The sequence below is a fragment of the Ovis canadensis genome, chromosome 1 (assembly GCF_042477335.2).
Source record: "Ovis canadensis isolate MfBH-ARS-UI-01 breed Bighorn chromosome 1, ARS-UI_OviCan_v2, whole genome shotgun sequence".
Classification (NCBI taxonomy): domain Eukaryota; kingdom Metazoa; phylum Chordata; class Mammalia; order Artiodactyla; family Bovidae; genus Ovis; species Ovis canadensis.
The window spans coordinates 14,789,159-14,815,036 of NC_091245.1; the positions used below are offsets into that span (position 1 = coordinate 14,789,159).

The 25,878-nt window shown below is 44.3% G+C and overlaps 1 protein-coding gene across 6 annotated transcripts in view; it reads left to right on the plus strand.

Annotated features, from left to right (window-relative positions):
- MACF1 (microtubule actin crosslinking factor 1) overlaps positions 1-23,969 on the plus strand; it is a 343,697-nt gene extending 319,728 nt beyond the window's left edge. For 4 of the 6 annotated variants that reach the window (XM_069586902.1, XM_069586911.1, XM_069586919.1 and 1 more), the window contains 11 exons: positions 1,157-1,274; positions 1,776-1,939; positions 3,193-3,355; positions 5,460-5,614; positions 6,549-6,623; positions 7,751-7,768; positions 10,754-10,871; positions 18,319-18,530; positions 19,069-19,179; positions 21,658-21,787; positions 22,502-23,969. In XM_069586902.1, coding sequence (XP_069443003.1) covers positions 1,157-1,274; positions 1,776-1,939; positions 3,193-3,355; positions 5,460-5,614; positions 6,549-6,623; positions 7,751-7,768; positions 10,754-10,871; positions 18,319-18,530; positions 19,069-19,179; positions 21,658-21,787; positions 22,502-22,758 — 1,521 coding nt within the window. In that variant the 3' untranslated portion in view covers positions 22,759-23,969. Of the gene's footprint in view, positions 1-1,156; positions 1,275-1,775; positions 1,940-3,192; positions 3,356-5,459; positions 5,615-6,548; positions 6,624-7,750; positions 7,769-10,753; positions 10,872-11,656; positions 11,726-18,318; positions 18,531-19,068; positions 19,180-21,657; positions 21,788-22,501 lie in introns of all 6 variants that reach the window. The other 2 variants (XM_069586936.1, XM_069586944.1) reach the window with 2 other exon arrangements.
- The last annotated feature ends 1,909 nt before the right edge of the window (positions 23,970-25,878 follow it).

Sequence of the window (25,878 nt, forward strand, 5' to 3'; positions counted from 1 at the left end):
CTGTACCACTGAGCCACCAGGGAAGCCCTCTTCTTCCTTTATTCACTTGTTAATGTTGCTGTTCCCTAGAGTTCCATTCTGAACCCTCTCCTCACACCCAAGGCCCTCTCTAGCCTTCGGCTTCAGCCAGCACCTGAACACCAAGGGTTTCCATATCTCCTGCCTCATCTGCACCCACAGGAAGCCAGAAACAGCTCTGAAACTTCCCTGCAGCCTTGCTTCCTGGCCCTGGCCCTAACCCCACCCTTCCCTCCACACTGCCTCCTCTCTCCTCATCCACTCAGTCACCCAGCACAGAAGCCGGTGCTATGTGTCTGGGATTTCTTCCCTTTCTGTAGCCCTGCATTTAGCCAGTTGTTGGGTCTTATCTGTTCTAGTTTCAGGATTCTGCATGGCTCCTTGTCTCCTGCCCTGGCTTATGCCCTCACTGTGTTTTGCCTCAAATACTACATTAGGTTCCTAACTTCTGTGCCCCTCCACCCAGCCCCTTATCTCATGTCCTCCCTGCTACACTGACGCCAGAGCGATAGCTCTAAGACAGAGATCTGTTGGTGTCTCTTTTCTGGATCAAAATCCTTCAGTCGCCCACCCACCTGTAACGCCCTTGCCAATCGCTTTCAGAATAAAGTCCCAGCCCCTCAGCCTGACACAAGGCTTCTCTGGACCTTTCTGCTGCCTGCCTCTGTAGCTGTCCCCCTTGCGCCTCCAGTTGCATCCTCAGCTCAGCCAGTGATCAGGGCCCTGGCTCACTCCACTGTCAGGCTCCTGTGGGACCACCCTGCCCCCAGTCTTTGGCTCATTGCTCAGCACGCAGCTCAGGCACCAGCCTCCAGGCAGCCTTCCTGCCCAGCTGGGGCTGTGCGTGCCCATCCTAGGCCTGCCTTTGGGGACCTGGGTGCCACTCATTGCTCTGCCTGGCCTGGCTTCCTCACTCAGCCTTGAGCTCCTGATAGTCAGAGTCACGTCTTACTCTTTCACGTCTCCAGCACCTGATAAACTGCCTCACTCATGTTTCTCGAAAGGAGTAGGGCCACGTACAAAGACATCTCCAGTGGCCCATTTGTAGCAGGCTTAATTAGCCCTTCTAGTAAGAAGTTGCCTGTTTCCGTCTTAGTCCAAGAAAACTCTCAACTCTTCCTTGTTATGTGTTCAACAGACGTTTATGGAGGAGATGACGCGCAAGCAGCCTGATGTGGACCGGGTCACCAAGACGTACAAGAGGAAGATCCTAGAGCCAGCCCACGCGCCTTTCATGGAGAAGTCCCGTGGCGGCAGTACGTGGAGCCCTTGGGCAGGAGGTGTCCTTCCTGCTCACTGAGGATGAGCATTTCAAAAACCATACGGGATTGGAATGAAAATCTTTTTTTAGACAGTAGCTAGGCTCCAGTTTTTTGAATTGGTATGAAATTTTGGGGTGGCTAGGCCGATTCATTTCTAGCGGCCTTCTGATTATTTTAGTCATCAGCGCTGACTGTTTACATTTGGTTTACAGTAGTTTCTTCTTAAAATAAGTTGGCTCTTGTAGAACCGTTGATGTCTCCTTGGTCCACTAAAGTGGGACAGAACTGATTGAAAGGATGAGACAGGTACCTGTTGGCTGGGAAAGAGCAGCAGTTTGTGCTTCCGTATCTCAGTGTGGCCGGGTCCCGCGTTTCCTTCCTCAGTTAATGACCAGATATCATTGTGCAGATCCTTTAGGTTCATCCAGATGGCACCTTCTCATTGTGAATGGACAAAACCAGCTTTTCTGATCTCGTGATTATTTTTCCTTTCAGGGAAGTCTTTGAATCAGCCTGCCCCTCCTTCCATGCCTATCCTCTCACAGTCTGAAGCAAAAAATCCGCGGATCAACCAGCTCTCTGGGCGCTGGCAGCAGGTGTGGCTGTTGGCGCTGGAGCGGCAGCGGAAGCTGAACGACGCTTTAGACCGGCTGGAGGAGGTGAGGCCCCGCCAGGCAGCCATCCCTGGAGGGAAGTGACCTATCAAAACACAGCCCTCCTGAGGCTCTGAGTACTGACCCGTATGCGTTGACCTACTGCTTCTGCGGAAGGAGCAGCAGAGCAGTGTAGGCCAGGATTCAGTCCTGCAGGCCCCCTGGGAGAAGAGACTGACGTGAGGAAACATAACAGCTGAGGGCTGCAGCGCTGGCCGTGGGAAGCAGGCTGCCGGATCCGGGTCCGGCCTGTGGCGCCATCCTCCTTAGCACCCGGCCATGCTTGGGAATCAGGAACCGGACCTGGCAAAGTTACCACCGGGTGTGGAGCGGCTCGTAAAAATGACCATACTGAGCCCTTTGTGTAAAGATATAAGCTCCCCAATTATGAAATGAGTAGCTTTTTTAATAATCCTATTATTTGTCGATTCTTCAGTAGATTATAAAAAGCAAATCTATTTTGAAATATCACTAACCAGTCTGAAAAATATAGTACTTCACTTCTAGTTTCTAAAACAAATTTCTAATATCTTTTATATTTTTTTATTTGTGCATATCAAAGCAGCTATGCCCAGAAGTGAGTGTTCTGTGTTTTTTGTTGTTATTTCTATAGATCCAGTTGAGTTTTAAGCATATTTGGTTTTGGCTTTTTCTTTTTTTTTCTTTTCCCCATTCCTTCCAACTTTGGAGTTTGAAAGACCAGGGGGAAAACCGCTGCACTGTTTAAGTCATCCTGAGTCCGTGTCACTGGCATAGTCCAAGTAGCTCAGCATCACTGTGTCCACTGCATAGGCCCACTGCTGTCCACCAGGGCCAAATACTTACAGTGGGAATCAGAGGGCAGTTCACTCCCTCTGGCGCCATCCAAAAGAAACACCACATAAGTGGGGAGCACTGAGGACTTTCTTCTGGGGTAGAATCCGTTCTTTTTCATCTGAGGGGGTGATCCTTTGAGAAAGCGCCAAGGGAAAGCGAGGCTGACCCTCCCTCTCCTGCTCTGCGTGCTCTGTGTCTTCCATGGCGGTTGTTGAGTGCCTGTTTCTCTCCCTGCTCCCTTTTACCGCAGCTCGCGTAAGCAGTCATGGCTTTAAGTGAAGGAGCCAGTGTGCCTTCACAAAAGAGGCGACACAGAGACTTCACTGTTGGTCCCCTCAAAAGGCCCGCATGGCTTTGCTGGATGTCTGAAAGTTTGGGTACGCTCTGGGCAGGTCTGAAGGCCAAACCAGCAGGTCTTGTTGACTCCTGTGATCTCTGTCTAGTTGAAGGAATTTGCCAACTTTGACTTCGATGTCTGGAGGAAAAAGTATATGCGTTGGATGAATCACAAAAAGTCTCGGGTGATGGATTTCTTCCGGCGAATTGACAAGGACCAGGATGGGAAGATAACCCGTCAGGAGTTTATCGATGGCATTCTAGCATCCAGTGAGTCCAGTCACAATTCCAAACCCAGATCACACCTAGACTCCTTGCACTTGCTTTGTAGAAGCAGGCTATATTTCTGGCTAAACGGTCTTTCTTAAGTGAAAGTTGAAGTCTTAGAGAAGAAGTAGTGTACCTGCTTACTAAAATTGGTCTGTGGTTTTGATGGGGAGTCGGACCTCATTTTGGTTAGAATTTAAAAAAGCAGGTCTTATTTGACACATTATGGCAAGCAAAACACATTCAAGGTTTAGAAAAGGAGCTAACTATTATGAGTAATGAGGTTCTAACTACAGGCAGACATTGGAGATATTGCAGGTTCACTTCCAGACCACCTTTATAAAGCAAATATTGGAATAGAGAGAGCCATTAGAGATTTTTGGTTTCCCAGTGATGCAAAAGTTATGTTTATACTATACTGTAGTCTATTAAGTGTTCAATAGTGTTATACCTTAAAAAATGATGTATATACCTTAATTTAAAAATATTTTATTGCTAAAATATGCTGACCATTGTCTGAGCCTTTAGCAAGTCATTATCATTTTGCAGTAGTAACATCAGAGATCATTGATCACAGATCATCATGATAAATATAATAATAATAATGAAAATTTGAAATATTGCAAGAATTACCAGAATATGACACAGAGAGATATGAGGTGATCATATACTGTTGGGGAAATGGTGCCAACAAACTTGATTGGCATGGATGGAGTTGGCGCAAGCCTTAAATTTGTTTTGAAAGAGGGGGATAATATCTGAAGCATAGTAAATGAGATCATATATTTTATAAGCTGTTACATAGATGCCGGAAACTGACATGAGATATGCCTATAAAATATTTTTTTTAAGTTTTTCACAGTATCAGTTGTTCAATAGGAATTCAGTTTTTTTTTCTTGCAATTTTATTGAGATATAAGTAGCATACAGCACTGAATAAGACTAAGGTATACAGCATAATGATTTGATTTACGTATATGAATAATTATCACAGTAAGTTTAGTGAACATCATTTCATAGGTACAAGTTTAAGATATAAAAAAATTATTTCTTGTGATGAGAACTCAGGGTTTACCCTCAACAGCTTTTATATGTGACGTATAGCAGTAGTAATTATATTTATCATTTTGTTGTACATTACATCCCTCATCATGTCAGTTTCTAGCATCTGTATAAAAGCTTACAGAATGTGTGATCTCGTGTATTTTTAGCAAAAGGAATAAGTGAGGCACTCAGTGAAGTGACTTGCGCAGATCACCAAGCACAGCTCACAGGTGTGCTGCTTCACATGGAGGCCCAGGAAGGCCTGTCTGGAGGTAGTAGCTGAGTTGAGACCTAAGTGATGGTAAGGATTCAGCCACGTCAAGATTTCAGGGGAGAGACAGAGGCAGAACCGCAGCAGGTACAAAGTGCTGAGAGGAGAATGAACTTGGCAGGTTCTCAGAGGTTAACATGGATGGAGTCTCATGACCTCAGAATTGGTAAGATGTGAAGTTGGAAAGGTAGAAAACAACTATTAACAGGGGGCGTTGTTGGCCATCGTGAAGGGATCAGATCTTATTCTCGAGACAGTGGGCCGCCAGCAGAGATTTCCATCTGAGAGACAGTGTGGTCCACTTTATGTCTGAAGAAGTCGCTCTGGTTATTGTAACATTCACACTTTGGAAGGCAGTTGTGAGGAACCCAAAGCAATAATCTAAACGTAGAAAAACTTCACCCCGTTTATTCCAAATTGTCACTCTCCTGAAATAATCTAAATATCCAACCTATTGATAGTGGAGTGAATAAGTATATTCTGAAGTTTGGTGGTAGGTCTCTGGTTTTAAATTGCATAGGGGGTTGGGAGGGTTATGAGTCTTATCAGCAAAAATGCCAAAAACCAAGTGTTCTGGGCCGTGCTCTGAGTATCCCATAATATATTTTGGGGTGATGCTTATCTCCTTCGTAACTTTTTGTATTTTCTAAGTTTTCTAAAGGGAGCATGTACTGGTTTTCAGAAAAAAAAAAAAAAAAGACAAATTCTTTTAAAGAAGTATTTATATAACCTCCAACCAGCCAAGTAAGCCTTTTCTTTTAATGTTCCAAAATGTGATTAATTTTCCTCCAGAGTTCCCTACTACCAAGTTAGAGATGACTGCTGTTGCAGACATTTTCGACCGAGATGGGGATGGTTATATTGATTACTATGAATTTGTGGCTGCTCTCCATCCCAACAAGGATGCTTATCGACCAACAACTGATGCAGATAAAATTGAAGACGAGGTATGAGAAATAATTGTATTTTGAGTACATTTTTGACGACACGTTGCTACTGTCCTGAATTTGGTTGGGTACTATTGCCATATCAGCCCTTCAGCATGTCTGTTGGGAGGTGATTATCTGGAGTTCTGTTTGGGGATCCCCTGCTGGATGGTGGAGCCCCCTTGGGTCTCCAGCTATCGAGCGTGGCTCCATCTTGATGAATTCACTCACCTGAGTCTCCTCTGTGTGGTGCTCTGCAGTTTCGGAGAACCTCTCCAGGGCACCACGTTGCCTAGAACAGACTCTGCCTCAGGGTCCAGAGGAGCATCTTCAAATGTAGCATTTAAGGGTTGAAACATAGTGTTTAAGTTTAAGTGTTTAAGAGAGGCACCAACCTCTCTGCCTATTTAAGAACTGTATCACATTGAAAACTGCATCGCTGAAAAGTATGAATTCATTAGGAGCTCACAGAATTGATCCTGAGATGGGGGAGGCACTGGGCCTGGCCTAGGGAGTGGCCCAGGGCCAGGCTCCTAGGTAGAGGTTTAAATCAACTCATAATTTGCTGTTAATTAGTCAGTTAATATTGATGCATGCATACTAGCACATTTCTCTGAGGGGATTTTGAAGCAAGATGGAAGAATGTGTTGTATCATTACTGGTGAATTTCCTTTATATTCAGCATCTAACTGAGTCTCCATGAGACTCACGATAGAAGATGAATGCATGAAAATAAAAAACTAAAAAATAATAATAATAATAATAATTTTTAAAAAAAGAAAAATTTATGAAACAAACAAAAAAAAAGATGAATGCATGTATTAAATGCCTGGAATTCCGGAAAATATGTAATGAAGAGCTTCTCTGATGACATGTAAAGATCTTTGTTTCTTTGAAGAGAAAGTCTTACTTTATCCCTCACACTTTTCTTTTTGTTTTTATTCACTACTAATAGGTCACAAGACAAGTGGCTCAGTGCAAATGTGCAAAAAGGTTTCAGGTGGAGCAGATTGGAGAGAATAAATACCGGGTAAGAAAGAGAAAACCAGTGCTTTGTGGTGGTCATTTCTCCTGTGTGGCCCTTACAGGTGAAAGAGCCTGACACACGACAGATGGGTGACCCCAACTTCCCGCTCCCGATGCTTGGAGGACCAGAGCCAGTGGGACTTGACATGCAGTGTCTGGCCCTCATCTCTGCAGGTGTCAGGTGTCCTGTGGGCTAAGATTCAGAGCCCCGCATAATTGCATCTGGAAAATAGTGCCCTATTTGGTCCGCCATTGCTTGTATGAGATCCAATAGAGGAGACATTTCAGAGCCCTCTCTTCACTACTGAACAGGTCTTTGTGGACGAGGAGGCACCTTTATCATAAGATAAGGGAACAGCTATCTAATGAATGGCCATTGCCCCCAAGGAGCTAGTTGTCATAAGCCCATATGGCTCAGAGGCTCAGGGCTAGAAGAGCTGTCTCGAGGCCCCACAGGACTCTTAGCCTGCTCAATAGTCTTCCCTAGAAAGCCATACTGAGTAAGGCCATAAATGACAGTGAGCCATGCTGTGTTTTAGCTTCGTTTGGGGCCAGGCAGGGACATAAAAAGCATCTATGACAGGTCTCCTAAAATGCACTCAGCAGTGTGTCAGGATTCTTTAAGATCCTAAAGTAGATCTAGTATTGGCAAAGAGGATTTAGGTGGCCATTTCAGATGACAGAGTGACATGCAGCCAGTTAGGAGGAGGAAAATGAGATTCATGGGCATGTCAAAACTGTCTTCAAGGTACAGCAGAGCCACCCAGTGCTGGTCTGAGCCGGGGAGCAAAGTGTCACGTGGCTCTGCCTTAGATCCAGCCCAAGTTTTGGGTTATAATAAGGCTCCAAGCAGTCTTACCCTGGTCTGTTGAGTTTTGTTTTGTTTCAATTACCTGTAAGAGGGATGAATTAACAGGAGCAACAAAGAGTGCAAAAGTTAGGTCTTAGCTTGTAAAACCGCATCCCTGAGTCTGAAGCTGGATAAGAATATGGTCAGTATGTTGTTCTTCTTGAAACTGTTAACATGATTACATGATTTTCATTCCTTAGTGTTAATTTGACAAAATGTTCTCTGTTTTTTTTTTTTTCCTTCTTCCATTTCCTCCGTCCTTTACTCTTAACTGTCTATAGTTCTTCCTCGGCAATCAGGTACAGTGTGCCTTGCAAACATTGTTTTCGGTGGAAATGGTCTGTGTGGCTAATGCTGCCTGTTCTTTGCTATGGGGAGAGGACATAATCTGAAGCATGCCTGGGTCACATCAGGTTGTCTTACCAAGCGGAGAAACTGCTAGCGGGGCAAGTGTTCTAAAGCTGTCTTCCAGGCAAAAAGATATAAGTGTATATAATTTTCCATTCAAAATTCGATCAGCTAAAAACAATATTTTGCTGGGCTGAGTTATAAGTATATAGTGTGGTTCCGGGGAAGTCAACTGTGGTATCAGTCTAGCCCACTTCTGAAAAGAGCCCAGTCTTTTGGAAGTCAGAGCCCCTTATGTTTTGGAAGTCAGAATACCAGACAGCACAGTTCTGATTTACACCCAAGTCTTTTGACCATTAACACAGAATTTATAATGCACACTAAGTCAAAAAAGTCTTGGGATATTTAAGGTACTCAGTCGGTTTAAATACCTTATTAATATTTTAGTTACTTGTACTTATAAGGTATGTGAGAAGTGTGGTGTGGAATCATACTTGGCTGTAGCCTGAAAGTTTGCCAATTACGGCCAGCCAGTATGATCTAATGGGATCAAATTAGACTTGCAAAGAAGATTGAATGCTTTTGACTCTGCTTGGTAATTCTAACCTTTTAGATCTTTTTGAGGGCTCTGGGGTCCTATGTCTTTAAATGGAAGGAAGTTGCATGGGTAAAATTTGTCTTGTGAAATGAAATCAGAAACACTTGGTAGATTTGAGGCCTTCAATCAATGTTGAGTTCCAGGCTCTGCCTTAACCACTAACTATAGTAACATTCTGGGCCAGTGGGAAGAACAAAGGATGGAAAGAAAATGAAAACAAGAACATCCAAACTGACTTTAAATAAATCATTGCAGAAGAATGCCAAGTAGCACCTAAGGTTGTGCCTGTTTGCTAATGACTGCATGTGAGTACAGGGCCCTTTGAAGTGGCACTGATGTTCTCTTCTACTCCACTGACCGGCAGAGGGTCAGAGGAGTCCATTCCAGTGTTGGGAACAGAATTATGAAGTTCATTTTATACACGAGGCCCCTGAGGCCTTAAGGACCACTGTGCCCACAGTTGCACGGGAAATACCAGAGCCATGGCCCAGGTCACTGTAAGGGATTTTCCTTTTAAGAGAAGGAAACAGAGCTTACTGTTGCCCCTAAGACTGTCCAGAGGTCCTTGCTTCTCTGGCAGCTCCTCTTTGCCAGATTTGTGCCGGTCCCTGTTTATAGAGCTGTGGTAGTTCCTTCCACACTCATCACTCTGGCCTCAGCTTCCCCAGCCACTTTGGCCTCTGGCTTAGGTCAAACCTCCTTTTCCCCATAGCTCAGTAAAAGCAAGTTAGAATACTTCAGAGAGAGCTTTAGTAAGAAATTAAGGAGAAGAAAAGAAAAGAAATTAAGGGGGGGAAAAAATGAAATCAGTGCAATTAGGCTAACAAATCGTTGAGGGGGCACAGTAATCTAAGAATATAGCTCAGCTTGGGGCTCCTTCCTGGTTCCCTCTGGGAGATGCAGAGCTCCTTTTCCTTCTCCCCTCACTTACCCAGAGAAGACTCCGAATCGTGACGCAAGCTGACACTGCCCTTAGATCCGATGGAGTCCTCGGTGCCTGCCTGCTCCCACTCACAGGGCCAGTGTCTGAGGGCAGCTTCCTTCCTGGGACAGGACATTCATTCCCTCACGTTTCTGGCCCCCACTTCAGTGCTCTTCACACCACACTATGCTGTGGCTGCAGTCACTCTGTATAAAAACCTATAACCTGGGTGAGAGGAAAGATGTAGGACGATTTTTATTTTCTGAGATAAGGGCTTGGGTTGGGGGTGGTATTTTTTTTCAGTCACCTTGCCTGTATAAGTTAACAATTAGCTTGAGTGAGTACAAAGTCATATGGAGAATTACCACAAAAATACTAATTTTGAAAGAGGTTGATTATGGATCCTTCTCAAAGATCCTTTCTGGCATTTTCAAATTTTGTGCCCTGTTTCAAAGTTATGGTTCTCCTTTTAACTTTGAAAATCATAAGTAATTGAATCCCCATGCCCCCACCCCCTGCAACGTTCTCTTTGAATTAAACAATTCTAGGAATTCCATTTCTGCAACCATATGTTTGATTTTTGTTTTGAGGTCTCATGATTCTCTTCTGTTGCCTCTTTATTTTGGGAAGAGGATAATTTATGCGATAGGAAACTCCAAATGTTGATACAGTTGGGAAGTTGGCATATTTGGCAGGAAAAAAAGGAAAAATAAATATCAGAAAATCATACTTGTTTTAATATCTCAAAATGATTGTTGAAAGCTACTTACAGTCAGCATGGTAGATTAAATTTTTTATTTCTTCAACTAAATTTTAGTATAAACACTATCTAATCATTTGTTCAGCTGAAGAAAATTTTCTGCTGGTGACAATCACAATTAGAGAATATTTAAGTGTTTATTTATAAAATAATATGGAAAATCAGATTTCCTTCTAAGCTGGTAATGATGATGATGCTTTGCAAGAGTTTCCTTGAGACTTGAGATTATTTGCTATTTTCCATTTAACTTTTGAGCACACTGTATTCAGAAGCTGACATCCACCTCATAGCTACCTTTTCTTCTATGGAAACAAACTAGCTTAACAAAGAATTGTACTACTGGATTTTAATTTGGGCAGCGTCTTTGAAAGACTCAAAGTGAGCTAAGGCCTTGTCTGCCCTCCACCTTCCCCTTTGGGGCAGGGTCACAACCCTCAGCACTTAAACTTTATTCCAGTAGAAAGTACGTCAAGACAGTGGCCTTTAGCTTTTCCATATTTTAAGTTTTCTGTGAAAAATGCAAAAGAGTGAGAGTTAAAATTCGCCCCACAACTGCGAACTTGTCACTCCATCTGAATACAGTCTGCTCCACTAGGGGCATGTCGACCCACCCTGCCCCCCAGCGCCCTGGCTCACCTGTGTCCTTGGCCCTGCAGTTCGGGGACTCCCAGCAGCTGCGGCTGGTCCGCATCCTGCGCAGCACCGTGATGGTCCGCGTCGGTGGAGGGTGGATGGCCCTGGATGAGTTCCTCGTGAAAAATGACCCCTGCCGAGGTAAGAAGCCACGTTCAGCACATGTTACTTGTCAGCCATGCCCTCACCACTGGTCTTTCGTGATTCCATGGGGTGCTGGCCGTGGGGGTCTGTTTGGTGTCTGTTGTTAAGCTACCCAGATGTCATCCCAGTTAGTGCAGATGGGAACTTGGTCAGGGTGCCAGGGCAGACCAGGGGAGAGAGCAGGAGGGGTGCATGTTGTTGAGGAAGATGGGTTTCTGGAAACGCAGTAAATAAGAATTAGGAATTTATTGGTGTCATGAAATATTTCCATGTGAGGTGTTACGCTAACACCAGCCTGGAAAGAAGCCCTAAAAAGGCCTGTCGGCTTCCTGTTAGTATTGCCGGTGACCTTGCCTGGAATTTGTGCGTCTCAAAGTCGGGGAGGGTGCTAGGCCCCTCCAGGGAGGGGAGGACTGGGAGCTCCTTTAACCAGAAGGATGCAGGACACCTGGCAGTGGGCCTGGGAGTCACCTGAGTGGGTCCATGAAGTCTCGGTCTGCTTCATCCCACAAAGGCTGGCACACCAGCCCAGAGGCCAGAGAGGACGGCCAGTTGAGTGTGAGCAACGGCGCCTGCCGCTGGAGGCGTGTGGGGCCGCGGCCAGTGGGAGATGGTCAGATCCCGGTCATGCGTCCCCTTCAGCTGCTCCTTCCCTTCCCTCTGTTAGCTGAGCTGCATGTGGGTACGCAGGAGCCTCCCCCACTCTCTGCCAGTTTGTCTTTCTTGACCAGTTTCTGCGTTTCCTGCTCTGTTTCTTTGTGTTTATGTATTTTTTATTCTAGTGCACCATCCTGGGAGTAAAATAAAGCGCTCTGATTCCAGCTCTTCGATTTCCAGTCAGTCTCCCATAGGTTGGCTTTTAAGCTTTGTCCCTCTTACCCACATCCCGGCCCGTTGAGAATGGCTTTGCTTTTTAAACTGTAGCATCTCTTGGCTCTGTGGTATCTGCTGCCTTTATGAATGCTTTGAAATAGCCAAACCATAGCTCTTCTAACTCTTGTAAGTTGACAAAGCATAAAATATGCCTGTTGAGACAGTATCCATGGAATTGGTTCTGAGTTTCTGTTTAACAAATACTTACAGGTTTTTATACTACACACTATTATAATCATTTTACCAATAATAACACATTTTCACCTCTAGGAGGGGTAGCTACTATTATTATCTCCGTTATATAAAACAGCAATTTGAAGCACAGAAAAGGTAAACAACCTTCCTGAGGAGAGGCAGCTAATAAATGGCAGAGACAGGGTTCAGATCCCACAGTCTGGCTCCTGACCTACATGCTGTGTGTTTCGTGGGCTAACATACCCACCACCATCCCTTCTTATATGTGTTCTACTGCATAAATTCATAAGGCTTACTTTATAGACCTAACAGAAATGTTTACAGTACTGTTACATCGCTTCTTTGGATGTGACTGATTGTCAGAATCTGAAGCATTTAAAGCTAAAGGTTTCTGGGACTTCCCTGGCAGTCTAGGTTCAGTCCCTGGTCGGGGAGCTAACATCCCATGTGCTTCCTGGCCCAAAATCCAAAACATACAACAGAAGCAATATTGTAACAGATTCAGGAAAGACTAAAACTGGTCCACATCAAGACAGTCTTTAAAAATAAATAAAAAATAAAGGTTCTCACATGAATTCAGATATGCTCATAGATTTCCTTTTAACTAATTCTGCATATACTCCAGTAAACCCAGAGTAATAATAGGGCAATACTCTTCATTAGGAATTTCTTTTTATAAAGTAGTTAGTTTTAAAAACACCTATTCTGGTAAAAACTAGAGCAGGTTTAAATCTATTTTAGAGTTTAATTATATCACGAACCAATTTCTTTGCTATAAAAACCCCTTTGATTATTTCCAATGAAAAGCAATATATATTTCTTTTTAACCTTAAGTCAGTAAAATAAGATTATTCATTTCCAAATCTATTAATAAAGTTTTATTTTTCATGTCATGTGTGATTGAACTAAATAAACAAAAGAGAGATACTGCATGTGACATTTTGGAATCTTTGCCTGTTTGCTGCCTGCTCTACTTGCTCTATTTACGATAACATTGTGCTGCTGGCCAAGGAGAACACTGCTTGCTTTTCCTTATCTTGTTAGCTAGAAATTGGAACCCCCCCAAGGATATATGGGAGGGCCATCTAGGAGCTATTTTCTATGGAACATAGTAGCCTTTTTCAGCATCTCTTGGAGCAGACAAGGTAAGGCTCACCCCTATGCCCTCCCAAGTGTGCCCTCATCCTGATTCCATTGGCTGTAGAGTCCAGAACTCCTATTAGGCTTAGATATCATAACTCTGCCATGATGGACAGGATGAGCTACATCTCAGCAAATAAAAGTTGTGCTAATAAAGGAACACTTAAGGGCCCAGGCAGATGTAATAAGTGACTTGGAAGGGCATGAACGTCACAGTGAGAAGCTGCCTAGGATTCTGTGAGGATTACTGTGGCTTCTTGAAGCTCCACTTCGGTGGACTTTTTATTCATTTGGGTTGCATTTACTTGGCTGCACCACAGAGAATGTTATTCTGTGGACAGTACAAAATTTATGATATAATACTGATGTTGCGTAATCGTGTTAACTGCCTTTACACAGCTGTTTGAGATGATGAAAGCTATCTCAGCCTGCACATTTCTTTAGCCAAACTAGTCAATTCAGTAGGTACCTGGTACTGCTGGAATTGGAGATTTGATTTTCTGAATTGATCCATGGCAAAGGAAACCATGTTTGGATGGAGATAATGAATACGTGCACATTTACCCTAGGGGTCCTTGAATGTTTCTGAGCATTAGACAAATTAGTTCCCTGAAATTTTACTACCTAGAAAAACTTTATTGTGAAGATTTAAAAGGCACAGTTTGGCTTAGAACTGATTTTTTTATTATATGGTAAAATGCATGTAACTTACCATCCTGACCATTTTTAGGTGTACAGGTCAGTAGCACATTCACGCTGTTGAGCTACCATCACAATCTCCCATCCACAGAACTCTTCATCTTGGTATACCAAAACTCCGCCCATTAAACAGTGGAAGTGAATTTTAACTAACAGGCATGTTGCAGCCAAAATCAGTGGCTAGCAGTAGTCTCTTGGAAAAATGATGATCTCTCTGGTGGTTGAAAAACTGAACTTGAAATGACTGCCTTTGGGGTCTGGGCCCTAAGATATGATCTTTTAAAAAAAAAACAAAAAAGTCATGGTCAAATGAAATGCATTTGTAAGTAAGCAGGTTTCTTTACTGCAGGACTTTTCAGAGTTTATAAAATGCTGATTGCATTAGGGCTCTCCGAGAGAGAGAGGGTGGAGAAGGCAATGGCACCCCACTCCAGTGCTCTTGCCTGGAAAATCCCATGGACATGGACAGAGGAGCCTGGTAGGCCGCAGTCCATGGACTTCACTTTCATGCATTGGAGAAGGAAATGGCAACCCACTCCAGTGTTCTTGCCTGGAGAATCCCAGGGACAGAGGAGCCTGGTGGGCTGCCGTCTATGGGGTCGCACAGAGTCGACCATGACTGATGCGACGCAGCAGCAGCAGGGGGGTGGGGGGGGAATGTAGAATCCAGTGCTTACTAAACTTCTCTTCATAGGAAACCCCTCAGAAGCCTCAGTTTGGGAAATGCTGCTGTAAGCAATGAAAGACCATGGAAAGGTTTTACACTGTTTAGAGAGATCAGATTTCTATTTAGAAATTCAGTCTGGGGAATGAGGAGGGAGGGAGGGATGGGATTGAGATGAGAAATACAGAGAACATTTGGAAGCCTGTTACAGTGGTCCAGGGTTAGGGAGATGAACCACATAAGTTTGAGGTAAGTCTGATGGGATTCAAGAAGTATTAGAAGGTGGAGTCAACAGTAGACTCAACTGCCATCATGAGGGAGGGGCCTATGTCAACAGCCAGGTTTCTGCTTCAGTCATGTCTAATCAGTGTTGGATGTAAGGTTCTGGCATCTAGGAGAAGGCCTGCACTGGGAGTGTAACGGAGAGGCAGGCAGGGCCTGAAGATGGTGCTAAGGTCTCAGGTGGATGAGCTCATCACCAGATTGAAAGTCTAAGAGGGAGAACAGGACTGCAGACAGAACCAGGGGGACATCAGCATTGAAGAAGTGAATGGGACGGGGTAGTCTGCAGGAGGCGACAAGCAGGGGTCTTAGAAGCCAAGGGAGAATGTTTCAAGAGGAAAATAGTAACGCCCCCACTTGCGAATGACAACAGCAGAGAAGAGTTTTTACCTGTCAGATTTATCTGGTTTTTACCTGTGTTCAGGTGGTACACATGAGTACGCACATACTCTCTCAATACAGGGGGGCACTGGCCAGAGTGAAGTAAACAGAATATATTCATAACATTATTTTTGAGAGTGTCCATGGGTGTAAAGTTTTGTAGAGCAGTTGCTATTTAGTTGCTAAGTCATGTCTGATTCTTTGTGACCCCATGGACTATATATATAGCCCACCAGGCTCCTCTGTCCATAGAATTTCCCAGGCAAGAATGCTGGAGTGGGTTGCCATTTCCTTCTCCAGGGAATCTTCCCAATCCAGGGATCAAACCCACATTTCCTGCTTGGCAGGCAGATTCTTTACCACTGGGCCACCAGGGAAGCTGTAGATCGGCTGACAAGTACCAAAAACCTTGAGTGTGCATCCTTTTCCCCCAGCAAATCCACTTGTAAAGACTTGCCTTAAGGAAGTCATCATGGATGGGCGCAAACACTTTCCTCAAGTAGTCTGTCACAGCACTGTATACAGTATGTTAAAAATTATGAACAAATACAACACAGGGTTGGTGAAATAAACTCATTTCAATATGATGAAATAATACTGTGCAGCTAGCTGAAGTTATGTCCGATACATCAAGCACGGAGGAATGTTTCTGATGTTTTTGCATTTTTTATATATTTACATACATATACACAAAGTTGTGCAGAGAAATAAAGATACTAACAGTTTAATAGTATTGTCCCCTAAGGTTAAGCACCTTTAATTCTTTGAAATTTTCTGTAGATTTCAACCTTTCTACAATTTAAAAGCATCCCCTGAGGCAGAAGTGGTCTGTGACCCTTGCCAGCGATTGCCCCGGGGAGGGGGGATGTTAGAGGGGCTTGGAGCCCAGAGTTGGATGAGCTCGGGTAGCTGATGATGCAGAGAGCTGGGGGTGGGCAGAGCGCAGCTCGGGTGGAAGATGAGGATTCTGGTTCCAGTTCTTGCATAGTTTTCCCTGCCCTCAGCCTCTGAGCGTTGTAGTTTTCCATGACGTGGGGATGCTGACTGGCTGCCGAGAACAGTCAAGCGTAGTATTTACACATGATCACGCACTGTAAGCTGCAGAGTGCATGGGGAACATGTTATCGTTATATTATTGCATTTAACATGTAATTGCCCTCATCAGTGATGCCATTTCAGAGTCTTCCTCTTGTATCACTGTGGTGTTTTCCAGAGAGTGAGCTCAGTGAACTCTTAAGTCTCGTAGGTTTAAACCACACATCTCAAGTTCTGTCTGGCCTAGGGTCATAAACAACTCCTCTGAGGCGTCGTGGTCCTCAGTTGAGTAATGATTTCCATTTGTCAGTGTTACTTCAGCACTTGCTGTGCGTCCGACATTGTGCTGGGCATGTTAGCAAATATAAGATAAAATAAGTGTTTAGTGATACAGAATGTTATTAAGTACCCAGGTCAGTGCTGAAGGAAATTCTCTTTAAGAATCATGAGTTTAGACACTGAGGGAAGTGCTGGAGTTTGGAAAAAGGATGAGTAGGGAACCAGAGGGCCCAGGAATGAACCTTGAAGGGCATGTTCTATTGGGGCCGGAGAAGGAAGGAAACAGGTTAGCATTCCAGGAATGCTACACCATCAGACAAGAAGGACCCTTAGACATCAGTCAACCTGACTGATCACCTGTAGGGAGGCTGAGGAAACAGAGTCCCAGGCAGGAGGGAATCACAGCTGGGAAGAGCCTGGACTGTAACTCAGAGGTTTTGATATCCAGGTTAGCCCTTTTAAGCTGATACTCTGATATGTTATGTTAACTTCACATATTGAAAAGAATTTGGATTTGACTTAGGAATTTAAACCACTCTGCTTATGAAGCCTTGTGCAACCTGATTTAAAGTCTGATTCTACCAAGATTCCTCAAATTTCTTGAGGACTTGTGGGACTGGGCAAGAAAGAGGAATGTGTACCATTACCTGAAATCTTCTAAACTTGCAATTTCTGGCCAAAGTAAAACATCTAATATAGGGAAGAATGGCAGATAGTTTGTTTATGATGGTTCCCTTTTCCCAGGCTTTACTAAGAGTCCAGTTTGTTTAGACCTGTCCTAAACAGGGAGCAGCTTGGGGGTGAATAAGGAGACAGAAGGTGGTCACAGAATTAACACCTTTCAGTGAGGAGTGACCTAAGAACACACTGCAGAGGAATTGTTTCTTTTAAATTCATAACATCTTTCACAGTTAACGTGTGTGGTTATCTTCTGAGCGAATCCAAGCGTGGGGTTCTGGTCTGGTGGCTCCAGGAAGCCCTGGGAAGCACTACTGTGTTCCCAGACTCTCCAGCTGGCATCCCTCTCCCATTGCAGGTCTGCCCTCAGCTTCTCGTGGCTTTCAGCTTTTGACCTAATGGTTTCTCACTGGCAAGTTTTGTGCATGGATGGTCTTGATCTCTCTCTCTCTCCTCCCACATGTTTACTTCTTAACAGTTCAGCCCAGATCTTTTCACTGTCCTGAGTTCCTGGACCCCTTTCTTAGGATTATTATCAACTGGATTTAAGTAGAAGAGTCTAGATCAGTGGTCCCCAACCTTTTTGGCACCAGGGACCAATTTCGTGGAAGACAGTTTTTCCACGGAACCAGGGGAGGGGGTAGGTTCTGGATGATTCAAGTACATAACATTCACTGTGCCCTTTGTTTCTAATCAAATGCCACTCCTGGTCTGATAGGAGGTACTGGTCTGCAGCCCAGAAGTTGGGGACCCTTATCTAGATGACGTCAATTTCAGTGATCTGTTTTTCTATACTGTTTCATTACCGCGTGTCCTGCAAGAGTTGAGCAAAAAGTACACATGTCCTGTGAGAGAGAAAAGAGGGGTTTTGATTTAACCTCGGAGGTTTGTGGACTGCTGCCTCTGCTTTCTCTTGACCCCAGGGGACAGTGGCAAGGCAGATCGTGACTGCAGCATGGGACGGTGCTTGGTACACAAAGAGTTCTTTATTACAGCAAACCAAGGGGTTCTTCATTAATGTGTCTGCTGTGGGTGAGAATCATGACAAGGCTGATAAATCAGGAATTTATCTCTATTTCAAAAGAAGCCGCAGATGGTACTAAACCTATAAATTATATAACTGTTTTCGTGGGGTCAAGCAGCTGTGTGACCATCAAAGATATATTTTTTTCAAGGTTAACTGTCACTGTATGTGTGTGTGTTTATTTCCTTTTCTAGCACGAGGTAGAACTAACATCGAACTCAGAGAGAAATTCATCCTCCCTGAGGGGGCATCCCAGGGCATGACCCCCTTCCGGTCCCGGGGTCGAAGGTCCAAACCATCTTCCCGTGCAGCCTCCCCTACTCGCTCCAGCTCAAGTGCTAGTCAGAGTAACCACAGCTGTACGTCCATGCCGTCTTCTCCAGCCACCCCAGCCAGTGGCACCAAGGTACGTACAGCCTCGGTGTGACCTCCTGCCCCGCTCCCAGCTCTGCACATGGCCACTGTTCAGTGTAGCCTCTGAAAGACTCCAGAGAGGAGACGCACTTGAAGACATAGAGACCAGGCTGGCCAGGCCCTGGTGGTACACAGATCTGGGCCTTTAACATGGCCGCAAAGGACGTTTAAATAGGAATTAAGTCGTTAGGTCCAAAGCGCTTCTTTCCACATATTCCCATTTTGAGTTTGAACCCATCCAGAGTTACTGATCTTGAAAATTCAGGCACTGTCTCTGCAGCTGGAGCTAAGTAAGAGAGAAGTTTGCTGTGATGATGGGTTGTAGCTGAAGAATGCTACTGCCTTTCTGCCTTGGCCCCTTTCATCCCGTTGGACTGATGCACATTTTACTTTGTTTTCTGTTTCTTTAAAATTTAGTGTCTTCTATTTATTATTTATTTATTTATTATTTATTTTATGTTCCCAATTTGCTCCTTTTGTGTTCCACTTTCAATTGTTCCCGTCCTTCCCTTTGGATTTCCGTTTCACAGACTCCGCTTCAGTTCTCTCGCTGTTATGACAAACCCTGGTTGGTAAACAGTAGAGCTGGCACCCCTGTCAGGGACAGCCACTATCCTGACCTCCAGCTGCCCAGCCCCGAGGTAGAGTATGGCTTTGCTGATTTAAGGACACAGGGAAGACCAGGCCCTCGCTCATGCCGAGAACCTGACCGGCTCTCCCTCCTGACACGAGTCCGTGCTCTTTTCCATCTTTGTGGTGTTTGCTTTCACAGCTGATTCATCCCGTCCATTGTCTTTCAGGGGTTTCTAACTCGGATTCACCAAAATTGGAGATAAATAAGAGATGCCTGAGACTGGATTGTGTAACAACTTCCCAACAGTCCTTAGAATGATATTTGTTCAGGGTGGTAAACAGTGGTCATTCGTGGTGATTTATCAATATTGTTTATAATCAGGCCTCTTGGAGTCTCCAGACGTCATATCTGACACAAACGAGTTATGAACACTTGAAATTCAACGACGGTGCATGTTGAACAGTGTTCTACCCTTGCTTAGGACAGAAGAGTGGCTGGCACCCTCCCGCCTGGAGTCACATTGCAGGGGTGGTTGGTATTGCCACGCTTCTCCGAGGCTTGGGTGCTGCCCCCTTCAGCCAAGCACAGCACTTGTGAACACTGCTCTGAGGCTCAGGTTTTAGTTTCTGAATTCCTTGGCCCAGGCACTTGGGTTTCTATAGCCTTGATTTGAATGCACATGCCAGCGGTTCAGCATGTTCAAGTGCAGTCGTTAAAATGCCCAAGTGCTTTTGGAAGAGCAGTGTTTCAGAAATAACATGTGGACTAGCAGCTTGTCTGATAGTGGTACAGCTGGCACTCTGGCTCCTGCCAGGAAACACTGGGTTCTTGTGCCTCAAAGCATGACACTGCGTTTAGTCGTGTAAAGCTTCAACCAGTGTAAACAGGAGGTACAAGAAGCCAGTGTCCACAATGGACTCGCTTCTCTGGGTTTCATCCCACTTCAGTTCAGAAATACATCTGGCTTAGAACATGATCCGGGGACCCACTGACACTGAAACCCCCTGACTGAACCTGCCTATCCTGCTTTTTCGTTAGTGGCTCCAGTTTCATGAAAGTCTCAAAAGTTCTAGAATTTTTAATGTTTTGATTATGAAGTGCCAATCTCATAGGATTCTAATAGATCAGCTTTTCTGTCTTAAGGTTTTGCCTTTGGTTTCATTTCATTTCAAGGATTCATCTTCTCTTAATTACTGATACTCCGCACACTGTCCTGGCGCAGACTCCCAGCCCGACATCTCTAGGGCCACGTCTGCCCAGCAGCAGTACCTTCTGAAACTGGTGCTCTTCCTCCTGTGTGGGCCAGGAGGGTTTGTGCTGGAATGCGAATCCCTCTGTCGCTTTTGCTCTTTCTTTATAAAGAAAAAAGAAACACAACAAAATGGGTTGCTTCACTCTTTTCTTTGTATAAACATCTTAAAAGTCCTGGAAAACAATTTACATGATTGATTTCAAAGAAAAATTAGAAGAGTATGCTGTGGCATGAGTGATACTCAGAATAGATTTAAAATATTTTCCCTCCAAATTCTTTTTTTAAAAAAATATATACACTCAGATGGTAAAAGGAGCTACTACCAGCATCAGTAATGATAGCATACATCTAGCCAGCTCTTTGCCAGTTGGGGAAGTGCTTCTGCATGTGACTTATTCACTCAACAAGTTTATATTGAGCCCCTCCTCTGTGCCGGATGTAGTATTAGGTGCCTAGGGCGTGACAGGGAGCAAACAAAGTCCCTGCTTTTCTGGAGTTTCTGCTTTAACCTGGGAGATTTCAGGCAGCAAACAGGGAGCCTTCCTGGGCTGTTGAAGGGACAGCAGCAGGCCAGTGGCTGCAGTGGACTGAACAAAAGGGAGTATGTGGCAGCGGGGTTCGGAGAGGCAGGCTCCTTGCCCGGTTTCCAGGGTGAGAAGTGGAGGCATGCGTGCCAGGGTATGTTAAGTCCAGACCCAGGCCCTCTGGTCCCAGGCCGTTCAGAGCCTTGTTCCTCATACCACAGCCGCACTCTCATGTGCTTCTCCTAATCGTTTATTTTATCAGGTCAAGTAATTTAATCTTCACTCTACCAGTGAAGAAATAGATCTACTTCACTGAATTTACTGCATCTCTATAATAGGGACTGGAGTAATATTTGGATCTCCATGTTAACAATTTGGGATTATAACTCATATGTCACATATCTAACCCCAAAACTTTGATACTTTGGAGTATTTGGATTTCTTACCTTTACTCACTTATCATATTTCTGTTTGTTATGACTACTGTAATCTTAGCATTTGAGGATTTTTTTTTTCTAGTAGAAATTTGTCAGTGAGATAAAAGGCATTGGAAGACATTTTAAAACCTTTAATTGGCGCATGAAGGCTTTATTTTGGAAATGCTCAAAATTCATGACCTAGCATACTTTCAAAATAAATCATTGTTTTCCTGGACTTTAACTAGCTTTTCAGTTTTTTAGAAAATGAGGAGGGCTTAAGTAAACCTTGTAAAGTGGAATTTCTGTCAACGGTTTCACCAAGTAAATATGACCTTTTTATTTTTTTTAAGGTTATTCCATCAACAGGCAGCAAGTTGAAACGACCTGCACCTGCCTTTCATTCAAGTCGAACATCGCTTGCTGGCGATACTAGCAACAGTTCTTCCCCAGCACCCACGGGTGCCAAAACTAATCGGGCAGGTAAGGACCTGCCCCAGCACTTCTCCACTGGGGATAAGGGTGAGGGGTGTGGCCAGGCTAGGAATCTGAGGAGCAGAGAAGGAGAGAAACACAGGTGCGGTGCCCAGAGGACAGCTGGCTCAAACCGTGCCTCCTGAGAGCAGGCGCCCCCACAGCCAAAGCCACAGCACCCGTTCGTCATCAGAAACCATTGTACAGGGGAGAATGTAAGAGGGGGAAAGGGCCTCCTGGAGCTGGGCCTTCCTGACGCTCCGTGTTTATGTCAGCTCGGAGCTGAGAGTCAGGGGAGGATCGCGTCTGCTCACCTCTGGACGTTCCTCCCGGGAACCTAGGGCTTTGGCTTCCACTTGCTGCTGTTTGCCGGCCCTCCTCGCCCCCATCCTTAGTCCGCCCATGCGGCTCTCTCCTCAGAGCCGAGGCCCAGGGCAGCCCCGCTCCACTCCGCCAGGGGGCGAGTGAGGTGACGGTGCTGGTGACAGAAGCTGCCTTCTGCTCCTCAGGATGCTTCTCAGGTAGAAGCCCAAAGTCAGAAAAGGCTTCTGCAACTTCTGTGTAGGTGAGAGAACCGAGACTCAGAAAGACTCTGGTTTGCCCACGGTCACTCAGCACGTCAGGTGGTATTAGGATCAGAACCCTGGCCTCTGGTTCTTTTGTTCTCCACCCACCCACCAGTGCTGTCTCTATTAAGTCTGCCCCTTTATTCTTAAATTCCAGACCCTAAAAAGTCAGCCAGTCGCCCTGGGAGTCGAGCTGGGAGTCGAGCCGGGAGTCGAGCCAGCAGCCGTCGAGGAAGCGATGCCTCTGACTTTGACCTTTTAGAGACACAGTCTGCGTGTTCAGACACTTCAGAGAGCAGTGCTGCAGGGGGCCAGGGCAGCTCCAGGAGGGGGCTCAACAAGCCTTCCAAAATCCCCACCATGTCCAAGAAGACCACCACTGCCTCCCCCAGGACTCCGGGCCCCAAGCGATAACACTGTACAAGCACCCCCAAGCCTCTCTCCACTTTGAATCCTGCTCCATGCATTGGGTGTATATTTATTCTGAATGGGAGAAGTTATATTGTTAAAAGTGTAAAAGAATAATTGTGTTATGAAGCTGCCTTATTTTTTTTTCTTTTTGTAAGTTACTATTTTCATGTGAATATTTATGTAGATAAAATTTGCCTCCTGGTAACCCTGTAATGGATGGGGCCCAGAAATGAAATATTTGAGAACAAGCAAAAAGGTCAAGATGCAAATGTGTATTAAAAAAAAAAGCCTCTAAATAGGGTTTCTGCGCGGTGCAGGGTTGTAAACCTGCTTTATCTTTTAGGATTATTCCTAAATGCATCTTCTTTATAAACTTGACTTGCTATCTCAGCAAGATAAATTATATTAAAAAAAAAAAAATAAGAATCCTGCAGTGTTTAGGAACTCTTTTTTTGTAAATCACAGACACCTCAATTAGTGAGAACCGAGGGGAGGGCACTTCTGATTGCTTTTTCCATTGTTTTTAATGTTGTGTGATTTTAGCTGAAGAGAGGGAACCTCATCTAGGTAATGTTTGCACATGATACAGCAAAAGGAGTTCATTGCAATACTGTCTTTGAATACTGTTTCAGTACTGGGTGTTTAAAGGACAAATAGCTGCTAGAATTCAGGGGTAAACGTAACTGTTCAGAAAACGTCAGAACATTGGGGTTTTTTAAGAGTCCTGGTTCATAACTTCCTATCCGACCTGGCCGCTAATGACTCCTGTGCTCACTGGGACCCAGGCCGTCAGCAAAGGGACACTCCCTGGTGGCATCGTGAATTACAGTTTGTTTATCTGCATTTTTTGCTATTTATTTAAAATGGTCGATCAACTTCCCACAAACTGAGGAATGAATTCCACGAGCCTATTCTGAAAATGTGGACATAAAACAAACACTCACTCGTCCTTTAAAGGAGTTCACCAGCACACTTGTTAACAAGTCCCGTTTGCTTCCGTCTTTTTTTGTGCGTAATAAAGTCAGCTGACCAAGTGACCATGAAGAGGGGCTGTCTGGGGCTCCTGATTTTTAGCTGCTGTTCCTTTTCAGCTCCGACCATGTTGCTGTGTGATTATCTCAATTGGTTTTAATTGAGGCAGAAACTGAAGCTCTACCAATGAACTGTTTAAAAACAAGACACACTTTTGTATTAAAATTGCTTGCAGTAACAAACATTTTGTATTTCCTGCTTTTTTTTTTCTCAACCATTACCTTATATATAACATATTACTCTGGGGAATGATTGTGTTTTAGGTACTTCAGTGTATTATTCAAATCCAGATATCTTGGATAAATTATGGAGCTCCTTGTAAGGGAACAAAGAAATACTCAGACGGTTGTTAATGTAAATCTGTAGGGCTATCTACCCCACTTACATCAAATAACAAATAACCAGTATGTAAGAACATTTCTGTTGTAGAAATCACAGGCCTTAGAGCTTCAGAATATGGGCCAGTTTCCCACAGTATGCTGAAATTTCTGGTTAAATGGTAGAATAAATAGAATTTCAGAGGTAGAAACAAAAGTGGTCATCATATCTAGCTCCTTTGTTTTATAGACAGAGAAACAAATGGGAAAGTGGGAAGAAAGTAATTTCCCGAGATCACATAATAAACGGCAGAAGTGGACCTTGAATCTAGTCCTTGGCTCCCTATCCAAGCCTGCTAGTTCTTTTCCCTTCAGCCCCTGGTTGGCTTTATAATAATTAGAACAGCCAAATATTAAGTAACTCTGACACAGGAATTAGACTAGGAAATAACTAGAGAACCTGAGAGGTAAGAGCGATTCAACCTCATCCACCTGCATCCTTGTTCACTGGGTCGCACTCCCCTTGTGATATGGGAATTCAGTAAGAAGGACACGATTTCCAGAGCTGTTTGAGGCCAAATATGGGAGAAAAAAAAAAAAAAAGGAATGTGCAGCCTGATGGATTCTGAAGCAAGAGCTTGCTTACTCTGTGGAATCAAATTTAACTTCAGACTGTTGGAACTTTGTAGGAAGGTATTTTCACTCAAAATCTGCTTACCCCTCTAGACTTGCTGCAGAAGCATGCTGGAAGGAGCTCGATCTCTACTTTCTCAGAATCTGGACCACAGTCACTTGTTTTCCTTACCAAGGAATTCAGGGTTTCTCTCAGTCTTTGCAACAAAGTTCAGCTAGGGTGTACTCTGCAGAAAGTGTATTTCCATTCAATAAACACCTGTGTGTAAGACCATGTGGAAAATTGAGGGATGACAGGAAAGGGGTTAAAACTGCAGTACTGTGGCACAAATGCCAAACAAGTAATGCAGACTTGATGTCTGCTAGGATAGAGGAGGGCAGGTTCTGGAGCCTTGAATAATAATAGCTAACATGTATTGAGTGCTTGCTGTGTGCCATCTCTGCTAAGGCTCTATGTACATTCTTACATAATTCACATCATAATCCTACAATTATGAGCCTCACTTATAGATGAGGGACAGCCTGAGAGAGGTTCAGTGACTTGCCCAAGATCAGAGTTGCCAAGTGGCTGGGGAAGCCCTTGTTTGACCCAACTCTGGACATGGAACAACAGGCTGGCTCCAAATCAGGAAAGGAGTATGACAAGGATCATTGTCACCCAGCTTATTTAACTTATATGCAGAGTACATCACGAGAAATGTTGGGCTGGATGAAGCACAAGCTGGAATCAAGATTGCTGGGAGAAATATCAATAACCTCAATAGGTAGATGACCCTTATGGCAGGCAGAAGGCGAAGAAGAATGAAAAGCCTCTTGATGAAAGTGAAAGAGTGAAAAGCTTGGCTTAAAGCTCAACATTCAGAAAACTAAGATCATGGCATCCAGTCCCATCACTTCATGGCAAATAGATGGGAAAACAATGGAAACAGTGACAGACTTTATTTTGGGGGGCTCAGTGCAGATGGTGACCACAGCCATGAAATTAAAAGACAGTTGCTCCTTGGAAGAAAAGTTATGGCCAACCTAGACAGCATATTAAAAAGCAGAGACATTACCTGGTCAACAAAGGTCCATCTAGTCAAGGCTATGGTTTTTCCAGTAGTCACGTATGGATGTGAGAGTTGGGCTGTAAAGAAAGCTG